The sequence below is a fragment of the Miscanthus floridulus genome, chromosome 5 (assembly GCF_019320115.1).
Source record: "Miscanthus floridulus cultivar M001 chromosome 5, ASM1932011v1, whole genome shotgun sequence".
NCBI lineage: Eukaryota > Viridiplantae > Streptophyta > Magnoliopsida > Poales > Poaceae > Miscanthus > Miscanthus floridulus.
The window spans coordinates 131,199,681-131,224,088 of record NC_089584.1 but is presented as its reverse complement, the minus strand read 5'-3'; the positions used below and the strand labels follow the sequence as shown (position 1 = coordinate 131,224,088).

General features: G+C 45.6%; 1 protein-coding gene and 1 long non-coding RNA gene across 3 annotated transcripts; both read left to right on the top strand.

Annotated features, from left to right (window-relative positions):
- The first annotated feature begins 4,076 nt into the window (after positions 1-4,076).
- On the top strand, positions 4,077-12,258 carry LOC136453624 (transcription factor LG2). Of its 2 annotated transcripts, XM_066454183.1 has the most exons (13): positions 4,077-4,437; positions 4,559-4,691; positions 5,337-5,482; positions 5,915-6,006; positions 6,452-6,703; positions 7,816-7,863; positions 8,123-8,182; positions 8,324-8,401; positions 8,494-8,539; positions 8,782-9,053; positions 9,169-9,408; positions 11,292-11,434; positions 11,632-12,257. In XM_066454183.1, the coding sequence occupies exons 2-13, from the start codon at positions 4,573-4,575 to the stop codon at positions 11,720-11,722; spliced, it is 1,587 nt and encodes a 528-aa protein (XP_066310280.1). In that variant the 5' UTR covers positions 4,077-4,437; positions 4,559-4,572; the 3' UTR covers positions 11,723-12,257. The 2 variants fall into 2 exon arrangements, with proteins under 2 accessions (XP_066310280.1, XP_066310281.1); XM_066454184.1 differs by lacking the exon at positions 7,816-7,863 and having other exon boundaries at positions 11,632-12,258.
- A 3,548-nt stretch (positions 12,259-15,806) lies between these two features.
- LOC136453623 (uncharacterized) lies at positions 15,807-18,568 on the top strand. Its single transcript, XR_010759054.1, has 4 exons — positions 15,807-17,330; positions 17,530-17,585; positions 18,064-18,119; positions 18,416-18,568. It is a non-coding gene; the product is annotated as an uncharacterized lncRNA (long non-coding RNA).
- The last annotated feature ends 5,840 nt before the right edge of the window (positions 18,569-24,408 follow it).

Below are 24,408 nucleotides of genomic sequence, written 5' to 3'. Positions count from 1 at the left end.
CCGAGCCATGCACGGCGGCGCGACGGCATTCTAGCTGCTAGAGTTCGCTAGAGCTTCATTTAACTACTCGAATAGCAGCAGAGGCTCACCTAGATCGGGCTAGAGCACTCGGTTGACTGCGAGCAGCAAAGGGCGCGTCTGTCAGCGTTGATGGCGACAGCAGCAACGGCAAGCACGACATTTCGGTGGCTGCAATGGATGAACAGATGAACCAACAAGACACAGAGCATCACGACAACACGGAGAAGATGGAGCTATGCTAAGCAAGGGCAGAGACGCACCGTAGAGTGCTGGCCACGGAGAGACGAGGTCGGCAGCGTTGCGGCCGGCTGCGAAGAAGAAAGACGGCGCGCAGCGTCTCCCGATGAATTCAGGCGTCTAGGACTGGTCGGCTGGGTTCGCAAGGTACAGGCGAAGCGGTGACATGCTCAATTGAGGTTGGGGGAGCTCTATGACTCCGGCGTGAGCTCGACGGAGCAGGACGACGATGACGAGAAAAACAGAGGAAGGAGAGGGCGATAGGAGGAAGCTTATCAGGCTTATCGACGAGCGAAGAGCGGTGGTGAGAGGTGCGCTTGACACGTTACGGCAACATGGACACGTCGAAGCTGGAGGTGGCGCTCACGGACACACGTGGAAGCCGGTGGAAGCTCGCCGACGATGAGTGTCTGCCTGCTTGCACTGTTCAAGGTATTTACCGAATTGCCATTCGCTTCATTTCTCAAATTACTCTCAAATTTGTATGGAAACTCAAAAATCTCCAAAAATAAAAGTTGTTCCAAATTCAAAGTTCTACAACTTTGCTTTAATAACCATACCCAAATTATGTCTAGATTTAAAAATGTAAGTTTGAAATCAAAAGGGGACACTTTAAGAATTTATCCCCTTTCAAATTACTTCAAATTTTATATAACAACTTTGAAAACTCTAAAAACCAACTTTGTATACATTGACAAGCTCTACACTTTTTCTTTTAGGCTTAACCCCAAAATATGCTTAGATTTTGAATTAGGTTTTCTAGGGTAGAATTTAAATGCTGGAAATTAGGGTTTTGGGATTCAAATTTAACGCTAAGGTTATGAACTTGATTCATCCATACAAGTCAACATATATAATCATAAAAGTAAACTTGTTTTAGTGAATGCATATCAAAGTTTTCACTAAGACAAGAATGATGTGTAATGCATATGATGCCATGGCATATTTTAGTGCTTAAAACACCAGAGGTGTTACAGCCTGGCCAAGGAAGGGACGATGCTCGCTTCCGACTCCAACCCGCTTCTCCGACCGGGAATACACCGAACCTCTGCTTACGGCTCTTCTCCGACCGGCGTGGTCGGAGCTGACTGGGAACGACCGGCCGAGGACGCCCGCTCGGTGAGGACCCAAGAAATCAGGCGGAGCAGATAAGGTAAGGCGCTCAAGTCAACAGCAATACCAAGAACCGTACCCTACACACCTGCGGGACAGTACTGTCAGGCCATGCCAGAAGGGTACTCTACAGCCTTCCAGATATGTCAGAACATAAATAGTATTGTAGGCACCAATATTTGTCCTACATTATGATATGCGCCGACATTTGCCATACCAGAAGAACACAATGGAGCCTGCCACATGCATCTGTGTGTCAACAGTACTGTGGATGCCGACAAACTGTCTTGTACCCGACGACCTGTGCAACAAGACTAGGACACTCTCTCTCTCTTGAACTTGTAAGGCCGTCCCCTTAATCTATAAAAGGGGATGCGCCCTCTCAAAAAAAGACGGTCATTCCGTCTCTCTCTACTAGCTTTAGACGTTCTAAGCACTCGAACAGCTCAACGGCTCTAGAACTCTAAAGCTACACAGAGCGTACGTTCCGATATTTAACGCACGTAGGAGCTCCCGTCACTCTTAGCCCTTCAGTCCAGAGTCCGACCGGACCTCTAACACCCCATCTTATTTCCATTCGTTTGTAACCCCACAGTAAACTTCGAGTACCTGGGTTCAGGAATAAAGTCACCGACCGACTCAAACTGGATGTAGGGCCCTGTGTCATTGAGGGTAGGTCACATCCAATCACAACGTACGGCAAAACGATAAATATTTATTTATTGGTCACTTTTTTGCACCGACATCATTCCTAAACTAACCCGTTGGCTGCTATTATGAGAATCTCATGTGAATCGTTCTATTGAAATATGATCCCCCCCCCCCCTCCCCCTCCCCTGTTGACCTGTCACCTGTTCCATAAAATATGATGAGACAACTCACAGTGTTGATCTGAAAGTTCAAACTGTTGACTTTTTCTGCGGCAGTTGCTTTGCTATACAAGTTTAGAGGTGAGAATTTCGTAGTGGCATTGGCATCAGCCAGTAACACACTAGCACAAAATCTTTCTTTTCCCTCTCAAAGTCTAGTGGATGAAAAAATAAAAAAGAGAGGATGCAAGCCGTGGAAGCATTTGGATTAATCCATATTCCGGCCACTGAGCGTGAAATTCCAACTGGCAAGTCATGTCAAAACAAAAAGGTTCCAGGGAAATTTAGGAGACAAAGAACGAGATGTAAGTGGTGCAATCCAAGACTATGATGTCGCTGCGAACTGCGATGTCATATATATAATAACTGAAAATTACCATCTCTCGTTTTCGCTCTTGTAATTTGCCATTGTTGGACGGCACACGGCAGAGAACGATTCGCCAGAACTTCATGTCCATCTCCCCTCTTCTTGCGTGTAGCTCACTTGCTGATTCCCCAATGTTCTCTGCCCAATAAAAAAAAGGAAAAAAACTGGAGACGAGACTGTACAGCGCAGGCCTATTCTTGCCAAAAGATTTGCAAAATCTACCGAATCTCTGAACAACGAATTAGACCGGCGACCTTCTACTGGCACTGGCTGGGGTAATACTGTACAGTATAGTATTTTTTTCCCTCCTGCGGCCCTTTCTCCGTACGTACTGTTCAATGATTCCCTGAAGAGTCTGGCATTCGGCACATGAACAGGTAAGCCTTTTCTAGCTTTAGCCTTGACCGAACCCGGTTGAACAAAGACTTGCTAGGGAGAGAAACAGGTGATAAAGAAACTACTGCTAGTAGTGAGAGAAAAATGAGCTTGGTTTGGCTTTTACGGCTCATGCATGGATTATTAAGCAATTTGGTGAAGTGACCTGAGGAGTTGGCCAGCGAGTATAAATGCAACTTCTTTTGGAGTAGTTTATGATGCGCTTGAGGCCTTACTTAGGCAAAGGATTAGGCACTAATGACCAGTCAGTAACTTGGCCAGAACTCACACAATGTGTTTAGTGTGATCCCTATCTGCATTTTATCCACGATCAGCCTATTCGTTTTCGGCTGAAAGTACTACTGACTGGTTTGACGTAAGAGAAAAATAATGTTCAAACCATGGATTATAAGCCAAATACGAGCAATCCAGCCGAAACGAACTGACTGGATAACCTCAGGATTCAGGAGGGGGGGGGGGGGGGGGGGGGGGGGGGTTGCGGAATGGCAGCCAAGAGGCCAGAGTGAGGGTTCTCCAAGAATTAATTTCCTGAGGAAATACCGTTTTTAATATTTGGTGAATGACAATGCACTGATGTTGACCCATGCAGACAGGGATAATCCCAAACAAACCCATTTCCAAGCACCTACTAGAATTATGTATGTTCCATACCCCTAGGATTTTATATTTTCACACTGTAGGTTGTATCCATATCATATTTTTGTGGTGCTTTGGTTAGGGTTGGCTTCTGACTAAACAAAGCTATAGTTGCTTGTGGCAATTATAGATGCATGCATGTATTATGGAGTGAGGGCATAGAGTTTGACGAATCTAATCGATTTCCCTGTCTCTCCTAGTCCTAGCTACGTTTCCTCCCTCTCTGATACGCTCTTCTTAACACGCATGATAGGAGAAGAGGAGATGGATGGAAGTGTAGAACAACTTCTCAAGCTCCCCAACCCCCTTCTTTTTAAGCTTGTGTTCCTTTCTCCCTCTATTCTCTTTTCTTTTTCCCCCTTTCTTCCCTGCCTATCTTCTCTCTATTCAATGCTCCTTTTGTTGAGTACTTGCCGTCTCAGAGGCGAGGGGGCAGAAGGCGGCCAATGAGAGGTGAAAGGTGGTTACAAGGAGTGGAGTAGGAGACAGAAATGCTGACAGAAAAGCCCTACCACCCCTCTCGGCTCTCTCTGCATCTCTCTCCCTCCTTCCCTCTGCATCTCCCCTCCGTCCCCAACAGCTAGCTGTTACAAGCCTGTGAAAAAAAAGAGACGGCAGGACGTGTTCAAAAGGACAAGATCTTCTTTGTAGTACAGTGAATGAAACTCCAAGGTTGATTCAATTCGCCAGTGCTTCAAACAAGGGAAAGCAGTGTGTGAGAGGAGAGCTGAGAAGAGAAACAAACAAAGAGGAGGGCTCTCCTCTCTTCTGTGCTTGCATGCTTTTGCTAGAAGGATGGTATGCACGCAGCATCTATCTCCTTTCTCTTGCTCTCTGCCAGTCTGCTTCCCTTCTTCTCTTTTATATTGTCCATCGCCACCGCTCACAGCTCTTCCTGCTGGTCTCTTGTTGGTCGTAGAGCTAGCACTGGCCATGGTGCAAGGAGAGGAGAGTTCTTGGAGGATGGAGAGGGCAGCGCTGCCTCTCAACCAGGCGATCGCGTATGGAGTCCAAGCCCACGCCACCGCCGCTGCACCGCCGACCTGCTTCCTGTACTGCCTCTCAGCCTCTCTCTCTCTCTCTTCCCTCAACTTGTTACTTCGCGGTTTGTCTTTGATCCATCTGTCAGTCGTCTTCTACCTCGCCTCACCCAACCCAATTCCAAGAAGCCACCGGCCGCATGCAAGACCACCAGAGCTCTGCCGCTGCCTGCAACCTTTTCCGCGTCGCAAGACTCGCAACTAGCTCGCTCCGCTCCCAGCACTTGCCGTGTTTTCAAATGTTTGAGTGCGCAACTTGTTTAAAGTATTTTTCGCCCTCCTTTTATCCGTCTTTATAACAGACCGATTCCACAAGCTTATGCCGTGCCACTTGGTTGGATTACACCTCTGCCCACGCACCAAAATTTTTCTTAATGCTCAAGGCCTGAATAATCCTGCGAGTGCGAGTGATTTGTTTGGGCACCGAGATCGATCGGCACCATCTTTTGGGCTTGTCATCCTTATCTGCTGCCTGCCGCCCCAGCCACATCCACAGCTACAACAAGCCTCGTGCTTTACGCAGTCTCGGCCTTTCCATTCTTGAAAAGTTTTTATCTGCTACTAGCTTCGCCTTCGCCTCGCCTGTCGCGGGCTAAAGCTTAGGGGGCCGGGCGGGCGATGACTGATGGGTTCTGTGTGCCCTAACTGCTTGGGCAGGGACTTCCAGCCTGCGGCCGCAGCCGCTGCCTACTTCGGGTTCGGGGAGCTGGAGGAGGCCCTCATCCATGGCGGAGGCGGCGCTGTCAACGCCGGCGGCGTCGATCCCGGCGTGATCATCAAGAACGACGTCGCGCAGGCAAAGTGTAAGCTTTTTTTTTCTTCGTCTTCGTTCTGTCTCCGGAGTCCAGACCTGGGCTCTACTTGCCAAAAAGGCGCGTTCGTTTCTTGCTCGGCTGCGCACGGGCACAGCGCCGCACAGGGAGAGACATGCCTCGCCTTTTGTGTTCCTGCCGGTTTCCATTCCTATGCAAACAGTGTGCATATGCAGCAGCTGCACCTGCATATAGTGGTGCGATGCCCCGATGCCGATGCCACAATCATGGAAAGATCTCGTTTACTCTCCTCGCCTACTGTTTGCATTCCTCTAGCCTTAGCTCCTCTCCTCTCTCTCTCTTTCTGTGCAAGCTCATGGAGGAGGATGGAGAGAGGGAGAGGAGAGAGAGATGCATGAACAGGGAAGGAATCGACACTCGGTAAGGCCCCCGTGTTAATTCTCTTTGTATGTATGCATGCAGCAGCGGCAGGATATCTCGCGGGCGCCGGCAGGCCCCCCACGCTAGAGATCTTCCCTTCGTGGCCAATGAGGCATCGACAGCAGCTACACAGTGTAAAGGCCCCGCCTCCTCTCCTCCCAATCTCCCATGATCACTGTGATTCATGCATGCAGCATGCACGCACGCATTCATTCACTCATCGCCTCGCTTCTCTCGTCGTCTCCTCTCGCTCTCCTGTGGGCTCTGGCTCGTGATCGTCGCTGAACCCAAGAAAAGATGTGGCTGTTTCTTTGGCGATTCGCTCTCTGTATGTGGTCTGCACCTGCAGGCTGCAGCCAGCAGCCACGAGGAGGCGAGGCGAGGCGAGCCGAGCCGAGCCAGGGGTGGTAAAAGAGGATGAAGACGAGAGAGAGGCAGAGAGCGAGCGATGCCCGTTAATTGTTGGCTGCCGATCGGTTTTTTGATTTTACCGCAGCAGCACTAGCTAGCAGCAGACATGGCATAATATAATAAATCCTTTTACCCGCCGCTCACTGTTGCTGTGTAATTGCTGAACAGGGGAATTCGCAGTCAGTAGGGAGCACCACTGACTCGAGCTCAGCTCAGAAGACTACAATAATGTCTCAGATGGAGCTGGTGTCCCCAGCCTCCTCTGCGCCGCGGCAGGAGGTCATGATGGTGACCACTGATGATTACAGCTACAAGCCAGGCCTCGCCGCTGCGCCCGCTGCTGCCGCCCCGCCGAGCTTTCAGCAGCACCATCCGCTCCCGCTGCAGCTGCACGGAGACGGAGGGGGAGACCATGACAAGGTACTACTGCGTCCTCCTCTGCCTGACTTGCCCTGGCCGGCTGGCCCTGCCCTGCCGCACCAGTGTGTCCAGTGCACCACACCACAGCACAGCGCACCGCAGCGCCACACCCTTCGGCTTTTCCTGGCACAGCATGCACCCGTCCGTAGTACTAGCGTCCCCTCCTACAGTCCTACTAGGTAGAGTAGACGGCTAGTTCCAGTACCCCAGCTCCATCCAACCTACAGCCGCCGAGAGAGAAGAGCTCCATCCAACACGACCCACCAGTCTCTTCAGAATATTGCTGTCGAATCGTTGAAAAACTCGCGGTACGCACTGTGGTACGAAACATGCTGTTCTTTCATGTCACACACACCAACGCCGGCCGAGGCGATGCACGTACGGCAAAGCCAGCACTGTGGTGTACGGTACCCCCACACCCCAGCAGCCACTCTGCTGCAGCTTACCTCATGGCCATAGTATCTTACAGTATAGTTGAGGCCCACTGGGCCAGGCCTGCCTCTAAACACAACGGCATTCCACTCCATGCATGCGTGTTCCTTGCGCGGGAGATGTCATATGGCCTCTGAATAGAAAGCCAGACATGTCCATGATTGCTTGATGCTTGGGGGAAATTAACCAGGCAGTCCTAGATGATTGGACTAGTGACAGCTGGTCAATCCTACGGAGAGGACGCTAAACGATGGACAGGGTCATCCCTAAACTCCCTTTTGTCTCTCCCTGCTGGGTGGATGGATAGCATAACCCCATCCGTCTTATCTCCCTGCACCTTGCCGCAACAGAGCCGTGGCTGCCAACAGCAGCGGCTGTCCGGCACACTGAGCTTTCGGGGACAGCTACAGCCAAAAGCTAGTATTTGTGCTTGGAGAAGATGGACAGTGGCAGCGCTGGTGCTGTTGCATCCGTCGACGATGGACGACAGGAGCTTTGGCTCCATCGTGCGGTTTGTTTCTTTCTGTGCCGGCCCTGTAGTAGTTGCCTTTAGTTGGATGGCGAGATGGATGGTGTGCACTGTGTTGATGTGTAGGAGAAGAGAACGGATAGGGGATACTACTATACCAGTACACGCATGCTCTAACTCCGCTGGCTTTTTCGTGGTGTCCTTTGCACAGAGGAAGCATGGATCCACAAGAAAAGATGGCAGGTTGGTAGATGCCAAGGTAGGATATATAGCTCTCTGCGCTTTGCATGCATGGCCACTCCATCACTTTTGGCTTGTTCGCTGGTTGGTTTCTGGGCTGATTTGAGCTAGCTGGTGCTGATTTGTTGTGAGAGGAAAACACTGTTGACTAGTTGAATAAGTCTGGCAGAAACCAACAAGCGAACATGTGTTTGCATGGACCTGCATCTATCTGTTTCGTTTTGCTGCCACTCACCATCGAGTATTTGAGTCGAATCGCTGTGAATCCTTCCTTGCAGACGGAACGGCGGCTGGCGCAGAACAGAGAGGCTGCGAGGAAGAGCAGGCTGAGGAAGAAGGTGCGTCACTAGAATCACTGCCAGTGCCACCCATGAACTCAGTGATTTTTGTTTTGTTTCAATCAATCAGCGAAAAGAACGCATGCATGAATGAATGGTCCTGGGATTGCTGAGAGTAACCTACTCGTCCTTTCACTGCAGGCTTACGTGCAGCAGCTCGAGACTAGCAGGATCAGGCTTCAGCAGGTCGAGCATGAGCTCCAGAGAGCACGGTCACAGGTTCGTTCCAGTCCGAACTCCAAAACGTCTGCATCGGATCCAAGTTCGTATCATTCAGAGCTTTGATATGACATGGGTTTACCGTGGTCCAGGGCCTTTTCGTTGGAGGGTGCAGCGCCGCCGGGGACATGAGCTCTGGTAATGCAGCACCGGCCGTCCGCTTTCTCCATTCATAGTACCACTGCTCCAAAGCTTCGAGCTTTTTAACCGTGCCATGCAGCAGCTGTGGCCTGTAGGCTGTAGCTGCCGCCGCAGGCCACGGCGCAGGCGCAGTCACCGAGATGATGCATGGCCGGCCGGCCGGCCTCGAGTGGCGTGAAAAAACGTTTCCTTCCAGCCTGTAACTCCGTTTTTACCGTACGACGTACCCATGCATGCAGGCGCCGCCATGTTCGACATGGAGTACGCGCGGTGGCTGGACGACGACAGCAAGCGGCTGGCGGAGCTCCGGGCCGGGCTGCAGGCGCAGCTGCTGGACGGCAACCTGGGACTCATCGTGGAGGAGTGCATGCAGCACTACAACGAGCTGTTCCAGCTCAAGGCGGCGCTCGCGCGCTCCGATGTCTTCCACCTCCTCACCGGCGCCTGGGCCACCCCTGCCGAGCGCTGCTTCTTCTGGATGGGCGGCTTCCGCCCGTCTGAGCTGCTCAAGGTATGTACGGTACCACTGCGTGCCATTGCCATGGCGTCCGTCCGTGCAAGCCCGCCCGCCCAGTCAGAGGCCGCGCGCCGTACTGAGCCTCTTTCTCTTTTTCTTTGGCATGCAGATCCTGATACCGCAGCTGGACCCGCTGACAGAGCAGCAGCTGCTCGGGATCTGCAACCTGCAGCAGTCGTCGGAGCAGGCGGAGGAGGCGCTCGCCCAGGGCCTGCATCAGCTGCACCGGTCCCTGGCCGACACAGTCGCCGCCGGCACGCTCAACGACGGCGCCGCCGCCCCCAACTACATGAACATCATGGCCGTCGCACTTGACAAGCTTGCCAGCCTCGAAAACTTCTATCAACAGGTCACCGTCTTTTTACTCTCCTCCATTTCCTGCATCATTCACCGCCACCCTTAAGATCGTATTCTTACTGTAGATCACGATCATGGTCAGTAAATCTTTTTTTAACCAAAAAAAGAATTACACGGCGAGGAAAAGCTAGCTTAAACTTTCAAGTACGCTAGTCCTTCCCTGTCAGAACTGCACAGCAACGTAACAGTAGCAATGCAGCTGCTCCTCGTCCTACAAGCTACAGGGTCCTGTCCTGCTTTCGCCCTCCTGATTTGGCTTATAAGCCATGACTGAAAGTAATGTTGGCTGATTTGGTGTGAGAGAAAAATACTGTTCATTAGTTGATAAGTCATGGTTTATAAGCCAAATACGACCAAACGAATGGACTGTTTCTCCATGGCAGGGCAGGCCAACCTTTTGTCAGAAAGCTAGCTTAAACCTGCAGATAAACGGATAAGCATCATTACCACTTTCCACCACGCATAATTAGCTTGTGATTAAACAACAAATAACAGGCTGGCTAATGCTGCTGGGCGACAATTATTGTATGTTTTCTATGTGTTGGTAGGGACCAAAGAGGGCAAGGCTTTGAACCCTTTTTTTAAGTGAAGATTTGGCGAGGCATTGTTCCTGGCCACACATGTGTACTGGCAGTACATACACGTACACACCTGTATCTTTCTACAGGAAGTCAATGGCCGGATACTTACAGTTGGCACTGTGCATAAATAATGCCCCTTGTATGTCTTCTCTGGGCCGGCCATCTCCTTTTTATTCCATTTTTTAGAAAAAAAAGTCCTTTTTATTCTCTCCCTTCTCTGTTTGCTGGTGCCTCTGCAGAACAGAGGGCCCACAGCCACAATACTAGACAGAGGCCTCATTCATGGTGTTCCATTCCATGCCTTGCAAAAGTTGCAAGGTTCAATCCATGCATAGTGGTCAGGGAAAGGACACAGACACCTAAAATTCAGCCCCATGGCCAAACAAGAAACCTAAATAAAGATGGGGCTTGCTGTTCCATCAGAAGTTGTTAAAGAAATGATCATGCCTTTCTATGGATTATCTTCTCTCTCAAGGGGCTAAAAGCTGATTGCGACCTCCATTTTGTTAGCTTGTTTTCAACTTTCCTGAGCTTTGATTCCTTTTGTAGACAGAACTTTGCTACAAGGCAGATGTAAAATAAGTTTACTTTTAGCAGCTAAAATTTGTTCCAGAATATGTACACTTCAGATCATGGGCCACCTAGTTTTAGTTGGTTTTACTACTCTCTATTTCTGAACTGTAATTATTACATATTGAAACAACTTTTGATAGAGATATATATGTAATTTTATAGTAGCGTTGATGTCTCCAAAACATTATAGAAATGCACTTATTTTAGGATGGGGGAGTATATTTACTAGATTAATGATTGGAGCAATCATTTCACACAAAGCCTTGCAATAATGATGCATATGAAAAAAAGACTTCAATAAACTCGATCACAGATGATATACCACCCTCCTTTTTTTTTCTCTTTTCAGGATAGAGGCTGCTTATTGCTATTAGATTTCTTTTCATGCTCTGGAAGTATGTAAAACTACAAGGAAATGATAAGGACAATACACCATCAGTATGAAAAAATTGCTACACTATATAAAGTCCAAACTTTTCTGAAAACAACATTTCATTAGATTAAGCTTAAGCAGCAGATGGGAACTTTCAGCAATTGTCCAGACTAGAATATATCTGGGACAAGACAGAAAGACAGTAGAATAGATGCATCTGCATGATCCGGGAATGCCCTGTCATTCAAGATACTGGAAGCGCCAATGTGCAGCATAGCCAAGACAAGAAACAACACTAATGTGACATCTCACCTTTCTTTTCATGTGTTTGTGCTGTTCCAACTGCAGGCCGACAATCTAAGGCAGCAGACGTTGCATCAGATGCGCCGGATCCTGACCACTCGGCAGGCTGCGCGGTGCTTCCTCTCCATCGGGGAGTACTACAGCCGCCTCAGAGCTCTCAGCAACCTCTGGGCTTCCCGTCCCCTCGAGTAAGATTCACACTTGATCAACTGCAAATAGTAGACTCTCTTGTTGATCATCTGCACTGTGGCTGTTCCTGACCATGTCTGAATTACATGTATTCCTTAGTTTTTGAAAAGATAGAATCACTTGTTTTCAGATTTCATAATATGGAAAAGTCAGAGATGGACATGGCTAATAATGGTATGCATTTCTCGTGTAACAGCAACTTCATCGTGACAGAGAGCCTCAGCCCCACAGCAACGGAACTGCAAGCCCTGCACCACCACCAGCAGAACCAGTTCACCGGATTTTGAGGTCTCAACTGGTGCTGGAGGGTGTAAACTTTGGCGGCGAGGGTGATTTTACAAAGATTAGAGGTTTTGAGAGGGAGATGCATTGTAATGTTCTATCATTAAAGTACTGAGAAAGCAACATCACTAGGCGAAAAGGGCCGGGAGAAGGAATTGCTGTGGTGCGATGTTGGGTGGCTCACCTGTTCATATGGCTCTTGAACTGATTGAAGGGTTAGCACCGCAGAATTTTTGTGCGTAGCAGGAGAAAACAAAGCAGTGGCAGAAGATTCAACAAAGCAGTGGCAGAAGATTCTGGCTGCTCACTTGCCAGAGAGGACTAATTGCAATTAGAGTGACAGAGTAACCATTAAATACCTTTCCAAATCAAGTATTTTGGCAAACACATTTTCGGTAGTAGACTATCTCCAAGGATAATACCGCATTCGTGGACAGACAATAATCCATCTTCTGTAGTTCAACAAAAGACAATGCAACAGCTACCGGTGGGAGCCGGTTTCCTGAGCACTGATGGAAAAGAAAGAAATTATGACATGATAATCTGTCTGAAGCCAATAATACAATAAAAAAATGACATTAAAGAAACGTGGGTAGCCAAACAAGAAGAAAATGTTGTACTCCCTCCGTTCCAAATGTATCTAGAAAAGCCAAAACGATTTACAATTAGAAGAAACGGAGGGAGTACACGGCAAGAAAGATCAATATATTGTGCAACACATGTAGAAACAACATTAGGAATCTTACATAAACTGACCAGCAAATTGTAAGATGCAAGACCAGAAATATCGATGGACAAGTGAAAGAAAGGAGAAGCAGCTTTCACATAATCTGTGATCAACTTATCACTTATCAGTTGACCCAAAATTCCAAAATCAGCTCTGCTTCCAATATCATCTACCATGAACACTTGAATTAGGCGGTTGTTGCACAATGCACAGGACTTTCCATCAGAAGATACGACAAATAACATTCATGAAGCTGTGTGAAATCTTCGCTCCTTTTACTGCAAAATTTCTGATCCAGAAACACCAGAAAAATGGTGAAAGGATAAAAGGCCACAAGAGCATACAAAACAGAAAAAATATGTTATTGAAGTGTCTGAACCGTGACTAGGGGCTCAACTTATTTGGGACTAAAAGGCTTTGTTGTTATTGTTGTAAGGCAGAAGACTTCACAATTCACAAGACAATGTTGAAATAGATGAAATGTAGACACAACGAAAGAAAGTTTGGATTGTGGAAATAGCTGAACAAAAACTAGTAACTACCGAATCAAGTGAAGAAAACATAGCAGCAACATTGAATGCAGGCTGAACAAAAGAAACATATCACATATTTCTTACTATCAAAGCAGCGAGCTTCGGCCGCTCCTCAGAGTGGCCACGTCGTTCAAAATCTTCTCAGCCTTCCGATTCCGGGATCAACGCCCCAGGAACACCCCACCAGCAACTGCTGTGCGCTGCGTAAAAATATCTCCTCTCGTCTCTCCCTCTTCCCGTCTCGTCCTTTCCCGTAGCGCTCTCTCTCCCTCCCCATCTCTCCCGACGCGGCCACGGCGGCGCGGCCGCACCTCGGCAGCGCCGGCCCTCCAAGCGGTGGCGGCCGACCTCCTCCTCCTCCTCCTCCTCCTCCACGCCCTCCTCGCGCCTCGTGGCCATGCGGCCCGACGGCGCCCCCCGCCGGGTGTTGCGCCGGTGCGGACGGTGGCCGCCCTGGCCACGGGCGACAGCGCCCCCTCCTCGGCGATGTCCCTGGGCCCCGCCGGTGGCTGTCGGCACGGGTGCCCCCCGGCGCTGCTTCCTTCCACCGATCCGCGTGTGCTACTGTGGTCGACGAAACCCTAGCTGCCTCGTCTCGATGACGCCGGATCCATCGCGAGCCACGACCGGCGCAGCCCGGCCGACTAAGCCTGTGCGTGGCCTCGTCATCGCCGGCGGCGGTGGCGGCTTAGCTTGGCTGCTGAATCTGGCGGTACGTCACCCTCTTCCTCTCCTCCTCGGTCTCCTAACTCCTCCCCCAGATCCTCTCTCCCTCCACCTTTTCCCCTTTGTGCAGCTGATTGGGCGCCGTTGACAAGGACAGCTACTCTCTCAAAGTATAAGTGGGGATGAGAGGAATCGAATTTGGATCCAGATTTTTGATTCTCACTTATTCATACTTACTATGCTGTTTGCCTCTATATAAGTTTCAGCAACAATACAGTGCTTCATAATGCCGATTACTTTTAGCTGTTACCTATTTCTTGAGCCCTTACCTCTTTACAGTTTGTTTTAGCAATTGGTAGTTTTTATTGTGTTTTTTTAGAAGACAAGTGCTACATCACCTCAGCAGATTCCATTGTAGCACCACAAATATCTCTATATTTTAAGATTACCACTAAGCTAATCTTGGTTGCTATGCTGTTTGCATGTATATAAGTTGCAGTACCAATGCAGTGCTTCATGGAGTCTTTTGCTTCCGCCTGTTCTAAAAAATGGCTTCTAAAAAGCGAACACGTTAGTCAAATAGGCTTCTACTTTACTGCCTATGGTGCGTTTAAAAAAAAGGCCACCTTATCAACCTAAGCGTGCATCTTCCTGTCTGTATTTTACAAGAAAAAAATGCTTCTTTGTACGCCTAATCTGACTAGGAAGCATTAGATGCAACCAAAAAAATGATGTTTGACTGAATATCGATCCATGGTGAGGGTCCTTCGTATAGCCTCATGTGTTTTGCATATATTTCCTTACAAAATTTAGTCAGTCAATATCCATGTTCAGGGTTAGCGGTGCATGTGCTGTTGTCTACTCTTTTTGGTTGTCTGTATAGTTTTCTCTGAAAATTTGAACTGAACATATATGCCATGCACTACCTCAGTGTGTAGGTACTCATATACCGGATTGGTTCACTCATACTTCTGTTCTGATGCCCATGGGAATGTTCTGACATGGGATTTATCAAATTCTTTATTTATTTGCATGATCTGTGTTTTTTTTTTCATTCGATTTGATTTCATCTGTTGTGGTTACAAGCTGTTTATGATCCAAATCTAAATCAAGGCACATGCTCAATGAGTGTGACTGTATTTTTTTCTCATTTGTGATAAACTCCTCTGCACTGAATGCATTACTGTGCTGCTACCAGAAATAAAGTAATGTGTACCTTTGCTACATTCCAGTAACATAGATTTATAAGACGATCAACCCTGAGACCCATACTTTGTTGTATTTATTAGGTCTGGAGTTCATTGGTCCACACAGTTCAGAAAACAAATAGTTTGCGTCCCAAAAAAAAGAAACTTTGGTAAGTCTGCAGGAAATGGAATATTGCTCTTTACTGGTCTAGAGTTGTCAAAGAAGTGTTTCTTTTTATAGGTTAAGGGGAAAATTATGGTCATTGTTAAACCTCTGTGATATCTTTAGTTAGTTGATCCAAATAGAGCAATGTTGCTTGGAGCCACGCTCTCACAATCTTGATACATATTTTCTCCCTCTATTCTTTGCTCTAATTTCAGTTATATTTGACTCACTGCAGCGAAGTTTTGGATAGTTATTCATATTTGGTCTTATTCGTTAGGATCTTCGAATTTGATATTGCTTTGCTGGAAGAAATAGTCAGCTATGCCTAATTCTCAGAGAGTACATGTTCTCAAAAGGCAGACACCTGCCAGCTATGCTAAAAATGTTTTCAGCACACTATAAACTGTTTAATAGATTTCCATCTAAATTAAATGTCTCCAAAAAAATTTGCTACAATTTTGTTGCCTGCAAATGGAGGATGGAGAGAAACAACCGTTTGGAATGCCATCATCAATCATCAGAATGTAGATGTTCTGAAAAGGCAGACACCTGCCAGCTATGCTAAAAATATTTTCAGCAAACTATGAATAGTTGGATAAAATTCCTCCTAAATTAAATGGCCCCAAATAATTCTTGGCACGATTATGTTGGCTGCAAATGGACGATGGAGAGAGTTAACTTTCCCTTTATTATAATGTTTATTTACCCTTGTGTTATGCATCATGTTTTCCACAGCAAAACTGAGTTGCTTATCATTTAGTGTTTCATCCTCATAGTCAAATTTGAATATATTTGTGTTTGCTGCAGGCACTCCGATTTGTTCTCAGGATGCTAGGTACTTCAGTTCTTTGGTCCAAGTCCGTAAGCAGCTTCATCACGTGTTCTAGAGATAAGTGCTTCAATGTTTAACCATACTCTTTGATCCCTAATTGCTAAAATATTCACAACTAACGCTTCCATATCACCTTTGAATTTGCTAAATGTTCACAAAATATTGTTCTATACATACAGCCTTGCCATCTACAATTTCTTCCTGCTCACCATGTCATCTGAACCTTATATAAAATGAAGCAAATGGCCATGGGTTTCATTCTTATTGCTCAACTGTTTGCCAACAAAAAAAAACTGAAGGAAGTGAAAATATGAAATTGATAGTTAAACTCCCACCCCTATTACCATCCACTATGGTATCAAAATTTGTTTCGTTTTTGGGGTCAAATTTAGTGTTAAAATTCCCATACCTATTATCATCCGCAAATATATGAAATTCAGATTCCTTTTTTGGGTTAGATTTAGTGTTCTTGCAGCAAGAAAACCAACGATTATTCGTGGTTCACCCAATTGAAAATCATGTCAGTTTCTGTTGCAATGATTACATGGCGCCTCTAAGCTTAGGGTAGCTAGCTGCTCTAAATTCAGATTGTTCCACCCATTCTACAAAATATTTTGTAGCGAGAAATAGTATTGTATACTTGGTGTTTAAACTGATGTATTATAGACTATCCCTATTGAACCATCGATTGGTTGCTCAAATATGAATCCTAAATTTTCTTTATTACTCTAGATCACAGTATGCGATTTAGTTTCTTTTTATGTCTCCGTCATATGCTTGCGGATGACAGCACAGAGCTGACTTTTTCGCATGGCAGTTTATAACTCCAGACAGCATTCTGATAGTCTGCTATCGACACTTCACAGTAGTTCTTTTGATTATCGTTTTTTCCCAATCTTATTACTGTCCATATTCTTATATTTCCTTTTAAACCTCCCGGGAGAAAACCTGGGCGTATGCATTGCAACAGGCCTGAGGTATTTAAGGTTCAGAGTTGACAACATCATAGCAGACCTCCACTACTCTTTCAAACACGCACATTCTCATATACAGGTAAGTGTCTTTTTTTTAAATATATACACTTGCAAATGGACTTACAGTGCTATCGAGACCTGAATATTTGGAAAATGCTTCTGCTAATTTATGGGACGATAAAATGTTATATACAAAATCATATTACTCAACTGTAAGCTGCTCCTGTCTGAATGTTGGCTCTCGGTACCTCTTGCCGGTTCTTATCCCGTTGTATGGAACGTTGCATCATCAAGCGTACAGAGGTTTTTATTGTTGTCAGCGCCCTGCCGCGACTGTGCAACTATGTATCAACTATCAAGAAATGCTACTGCTATTTCGCTATTGCTCTATGGCTATGGTAACTATGACCGATGCCACTGATACTACTTCCTTAAACCAAACCTTCTTCTCTATTGTTGGCAGAGATGACCTATGACACTACGTGTAGCTTGACAAGGCTCGCAGGTTTGAAACCGTTATGCTGGCAGGTAACTACCATTGCTCGGTCTCTATTGCTGCCTGTGTTTTAGAACAAATAATTTGTACACATGGATGGCGAGCAACTAAAAAAAATGGCGACGAGGATTACAAACAGCTTGAATTAAGAGTTACCCTTCCTTTCATTCTACAGAGATTAGGTAAGTGCTAATGTCACCTATTTGCTTTTGTTTGGATTTTGTGAGCTAGAAGCTAAAACAAAGAATTTTCTGCCAAGGGTGATTCCTCTGAATTTGAAATATCAGGTGATTACTATACCATGTTGAGCTTGGCATAGGATTGCTAAATTTTTTTAAACAATGGTCCAGTGGTCTAGCTGAAATTTATCCAACAGAGGATACAGAGAATATTACGCGCTCTTTTATTTGTCCAAGTCTGAGACTTTATCTGTAATGCTCACTCTACATTTCTACTCAGTTTATAGGTTTGTTGACGAACATTTATTAATCATGCAATGCCACTTTGTTTCATGCTTCTATTACAAAATAAAATAAAATAAAATGGTTCGTGTCCTTATTCATGTGACTGTTGCTTAGCCTAGTGACTGTGATGTATAAATATAGCATCAATTCCATTGATTCGAACACAGTAAACATACCTCTTGCCGTAGCTATGTTTATGTTGTCCTTGCTTCCTCCTACCTTCCTATTCTAAAAATCTTTGACACATTTATTTTCTTAGTTCCTAAACCGGTGCTCCAATTTGTGTGCATATTTTCTACAGGTTTCAGTATGCCACGAGGGTTTTAACTCAGCTTCGTAACATTGAAATGATTTCAGGTATGTTACGGCTGTCAGGTTTTTAGTAGTGTGGAAGTTCTTAATCACCAATATTAGCTTACAGTGCTTTTTGTGGCCTTGAGGTGTTAAGACACTGTTCTTAAATTTGCGTTGTAAATTCGTGATTACCACGCATAGAAAATACCATGATTTCAAAAGTATGCAGAGTAGATGTGTCCTGTACCATAAAAAAAGACTCCGATCTTTCTGTTTTTGTGCATGACATCTCTACATTAAACTCCTAATATTATTTCCATACATAGATTAAACATGTTTTTTACTTGCGCCTTAACCAGGTGATTTGCCGGCGCACGCGAGGGCGCGCGTAATGGACAATGATTTAGGGGCAATATTTTCTCAAACCTGTAGAGAACACCTTCCAGGTTCAGTTCATTGTTTTGATGAGTTATCCTCTTCATCTGCCTTTCTTACATGTTATCCTGGGAATGACAATGATTTCTGCTAGACACAACACTGATCATGTTCCTTGATCATTGATATGTTCACATCCTTCTTCTTTCTCAGTCCTCCCTATTTTCCAAGAAATTTGTAAATTTTAGGTTATGCGGAGGTGTTTTCTATCTAAAATGATGCAACGTATTTCACATATTAGACAATGTGCATTTGCTGTCCGAAAAGAAGATTGTCACAAAATTTACAGCCAGTTAGTTCTTTGATCTATCGTGTGTCCTAAAAAAAGAACATAGTGAAATCAGAAGAAATTTATTGCTCCATGATATTTTCCGATCCAATTATGATATATATGTTCATATTTTCTAGGTTGGGCTCCCTTGCTTATCTAGGGCCAACACTTTCTCAATCCGTAGAGAACACCTTCCAAGTTTAGTTCATCATTTTGGTGAGTTATCCTCTTCCTCTGCCTTTCTTGCGCGCGTCCTTTCATCAGTCTACATTAAACTCCTAATATTGTTTCCATCCAAAGATTAAACATATTTTTTTCCTGCGCCTTAACCAGGTGACTTGCCAGCGTGCGCGATGGCGTGCGTCATGCACTAGTAGCTATAAATGAGAACCCAGCAGAATGCAGGACACCCCCCCCAAAAAAAGGGTCCGGCAACAGCACTTCCCTAGCAAGCATTCAATGAGAGGCAGGGACACTGTTATAAAAAAAGAGAGGCAAGGACACTAAATTTTACTTAAAAAACATCAGGGTAAGCTACAGTACTGTATGATCTCTGGTTAAACTAAGGGGGGTTGAATAGGCCTGTCAACACAAACACTCAAACTTTCATTAAATTCAACCTGCGGCACTGCCGGGCCAAAACAACGGCACTGCCGCACCTGCAGACAACTTCGAGTCACAGTTCAAAATCAGTGAATGAAAACTTGAATCAGAGAAATTTCTTAGCTTCCTGCAGGTATGAGATTCATAGATCAAGAGCTAGAAGTGGTAGGAACACAACACACAAGTAGATCGACCACAAATCCTAGAAATCACCTCAACAACAATATAAAATACAAATGATGTAAATCAAGCACAAGGTGACACGATGATTTAATCCATGGTTCAGCTCGCCATCAAGGCTTGCCTACGTCCACGTTGTTGAGGTTAGCCACAAAGGATTAGGGCTTTGCAACCCTTCCTCGTTCTCAAGTCAAGAGACTCAACTCTTCAGATGAGGGGTGAGTTTACTAGCTTCAAGAGGTGGTTACAAACCTCACAGGGCTGTTGCACAAGTTGGCAAGCTCCACGGGCGACGCTCTAGCCGGCTAGAAGCAAAGCTCCAAGAGTAATAAACACAATCATCGGCAAAAACGTGAACCAAATGCTCTTTTGAGTTGGGGAATCCAAGGATCTGCTCTCAAATTGAGTTTGTGACCTTTTTCTCTCAAAGATTGATGGGGAAATCAAGGAAGAATGCTTGGGAGCTCAAGGTCACCAATGGAGGAGAGAGAAGGGCACTCTTCTATTCTTGGACGAGCTGAATGAGTGGGAGTAGAAGAGAGACATTGGGAAGGAAGAGGAAAGGTATAAGTACCCCCAACCCCAACAGTCACTTAAGTCGCCATCAACATTTGTAATTGGGGGCTCCTCCATTTCGTATAACATTCTTGAATATAAATTCCCTGCTTGTCATCTCGATAAATCTCATTAGTTCTCTAATTACGTGGTCATTATCACCAAAACCCACAATTAGGGCTTGATTGCACTTTTGATCTCCCCTTTTTGGTGATTGATGATAACCTAATTAGAGCTTATAAAAGATATGAAATGAATACTGAGATTTCGAGCCATGGGTGTAGAGCCCCCTCCCAAAATGTGTGAATAGAGAATTGAATTCTCAAATTGGCATAAGAAGCCAAGATTCACATTTTAGTGAAAGTGATGGGGCTCCCCCTACATTCATGCTCCTATGGGGTGCTGCATACTGTGTCAGGTATGTAGACGTGATGCAAATGATAGTTCATGCACAACAAGTTTTGCTGTAACAGCTGGGTGCGGCACTGCCACTCCTGGGCATGGCACTACCGCACTTGCTGTAACAGCACAGATAAGAACATGCACCACATAACATGTAACTCATATAAAGATATTCATTCTAGGACAATTTTATCACCAGCTACAACACAGATTAATTCATGTCCATATCCCACACATTTAAAGTACTTAGGTAGCATTATTACATAAATAGAGTTTTGAATCATCTCTTAAACTCTCAACCTAACAAAGTCTACTCTAAACGGATAAGAACATGAAGCTCTAGCTACAGCAACCTCCTCTCCATGGTGATGAAAAAGTTGTTGACCCTCTCTAATTTCTCCACCTTTGGCATAAAGCACCAAAAAGAGAAGAAAAGAAGAAAGACCAACCCTCACTCCTCATCTTCTTGGATGGTGTCCCAATCGACATCATCCCCACTAGCAGCTCCACTAGCACCTGCAACATCCTCCTTACCACCATCATCATCGTCGTCGTCGTCGAAGGAAGAGGACACCACCTCCCTCCCTTGGCGATGGGTGGTCGAAGTGTGGCGCTCATTCCTGGTGCTCCTCCTCATGGACTGCAAGGTGGAGCTCAACCACGTGTGAGGGTCAAGCTCTGGCTGCTCCTGCTCCTACTCCTCCTCCTCATCAGCCTCTGAATCTATGTCAGAGAGGCTAAGAAGGATGTCAAACCTCGGAGGTGACTGTACAAGAGAAAGAGGTGGCAACCCTACATGCTCTCTAGCCTCTCAATTGGCTTCATGGTTTTCCAACCGGTCCTCATATGCGGTCCTCGCTGCATAGGTGCAAGTGGTGAAAATGGCCTTAATCCATCTCCCAAACTTCTTCATCTTCTTTTCCTTATGAGATGACTCAGGCATGTCCTCAACTGATGGAGAGCGTCTCACTGTCCTGCTAGCACCTGAGGCTTGGGTCTTCTCAATCTTGTAGACGGTGTGAAGACTATCTTTATCAAACCTATAACTAGTGACCCTCTCAAACATGAACATGAGGTAGGGGCATAGGGCATCCCCTTTCTTCCATCCTCCATGGCATTCCTCAGCTCACTCCACATGAATCAAGTGACATTGAACCTATCACCTCTAGGAGCAAACCTACCAAGCACATTCTTCACATAGCCATTAAGATCTGAAGCTGCTCCATCCTTGGGATTTATTGTGTGTCTGGTCAGATTGTTCAGAATGTAGTAGTAGCTCTTCAAGCCACTGACCTTACCATCTGTACTTCTCCTATCAATCCACATATAGGTAATGTCATAGATCTCAGCTCTAGCCCTGCTCCTCCTCTCCAAAACCAAGGATCCGGCTAAAAGTCACAAAGTCAATCCTATAGTGTCGTCCCTCAGTCATCTAGTGTATCTCATTAGTGTAAATATCATAGAAGAAGGTGGCATGAAACTGGGCTAGCACTTCTTCATTCTAATTATACCTAAAGCTCATGATGTCAGTGAGGCCAAAAAGCTCACAAGCCTTGATCACTTTGTTGAACTCAGTCTCATTCTTCCCCTTCGTCTCCTCCCAATCAACGTACTGCATCTTGATAATCTTGGACTTCTTAGAGTTGAAGATCACTGAGGCATAAAAGTTGGAATGAAACTCATTCCAAAATCTATAGTCTACCTCCAAATCCTTTCACTGCTCATAAAGATTGTTCTCACATGCTTCTTCCACCATCTTTAGCTTTCCCGCATAGTTGAGCATGGGATGAGCACATGTGTCAATGGGATGCCTCATGATCACCTCCTCAGAGTACTCTCTAATATAGCTCCTATCAAACTCCTCAAGATGAGGTGGAGTATCAGGGCAAGCACCTAGAGGAATGGTGTGGCTAGCCCTCTCCAAGTTCTCCTCCTAGATCAATTGATCCCTTCTCCCCCTATCACTAGCATCCCCTCTGCCTAATGTACTATTATTGTCCCCTATGGTTCTACCATGACCATGACGAGGCATTTGCTTATCACGAGGCTTAGTCATCTTCCTCTTCCTCCTCCGGTCATCTTCACCTCCGGAGGCCATCTACGCAAAAACATAGACCAAAATGAGAAACTATACAAATGGAGAGTGGAAGTTACCCTATAAAGTAAGTTAAGTACTCAAGAAGAGTCAACGTGCAAGCAAGAGAAGCAACTGATGTGGTACTGCCACACTAGTTGTTTCACCAAGACTGCATTTTGTATCTTCTTGTCTACTGAACTTACTTCAAATTTTAACTCCCAGCCCACTATATAATCTCAGCAAGCATAAACATGTCTATGTCATCGATTCATCTAGATATGATTGAGAGAAACCCTAGTAATCATGAATCTTAGCATTAGGAGCTAAGTGAAATAGATAAAGTGAGTCAACCATCGAACCAAGAGTTTAGCACTGCCAGCTTTGCCACAGAGGTGCGACACTGCAGCGCTGAGGGTGCGGCACTACCATAGCAGTTAATTTGGCTCCAAGGTTGAATCATGATTTCTACTTCAATCAATCCTCAAAGCACCATCCAAACTACTATCTACTTTCCAATCAACCATCCAAGACAACTAGAATCAGCACATTGCATTGATCGGGAAGGATTATGGTTTCACCTTTGATTCACGCAGATTGAGGAGGAAAGAGATGAAACGGCTCCGCCCAAGAGCTTCAGAGGCCATCGGTGACGCGGGAGGGAACCGATGGACGGCACGTGGCACTGCCAGAGGTGGCGACGGTGCTGTCGCATGTGAGAAGAAGAGAAGGGCGACAGCGTTGGGTGAAAAGAGAAGGAGAGATGGGCCCCATGTTAACAAGCTGTTGTGGGCCGAATTCTAGTTGGAGTTCAAAGTACAGCACTGCCACTTGCCACAGGCGACACTGCAGCAAGGCAGGCGCGGCACAGCCACATGTAACACCATCGGTGTTACCTCTTAAACAACTTGCTAAACTATGTCATGAGCATCATGTTTATGTGTCAATGCATGTTATAAAGTGTGTAGATCAATTTCCGTAACTCAAAATGATCAACAAAATTGCTAAACGAAAGTTGATTCAAAAGTCATGTTATATCACTTAGGGTTTAAAACCAATTTTTATTAAGCAAAAATACTATAGAACATGTATGTGACACTTAAATAAAGTTGGAAGTACAAACTTGGTAGATGACAATGCAACTTTAACTTTTGGAAATAGATGTTGTTAACTAGTGTTTTGGGAGCTCTAAAATCAAACTTGACGTTAAGATAAGCTCTTTTTGTTAACTCGGCAAACACTTGAATTTATGTTTAAAGCACCATTTTGGCAAATTATATTGAGCAAAATAGTTAAATAGTGCTTAAATATCTTGCTCCTCTGGGTTGGTATAAAGTATGGACTATTGTGTGAAGTAGGTGTTGGTTAAGGTTAATAAAGTTTAGACCTTTTAAAAATCATGACATGAGTGCTAGTGGTTGCTAGTTCTAACCAGGCCTTTAAATTTTCTAAGTCTAAAATGGCCATAGGCAATGCCATTTTGGCATTTGAATTCTGACAAAAATGGTTAAGCACTAAAATCATGTTCTTGTATCATTGGTTGCTTCTAACTTAGCACTTGGGTGAGGTGTAGGTCGTATTTGAGTTGGATGTCAACTTGAACCCTTAAAAATTTAACAAAACTCCTTAGAACGTGCGGTGAATCACATCCAGTGCCATGTTCGTGAATTAGAGTTCGGCGTGACGAGCCCATGCTGGCATGTAGCCATCTCCTCCTTGAGTTGCTCCTTGACCTTGGTGATTGCTTTGCCTGGTAGTTGATACTTCTGGCTTGAGGTTAGAGAAATTAGTCGAACTGCATCCGGAGTCGTTAGCGGTCTTTGTGACGCTTT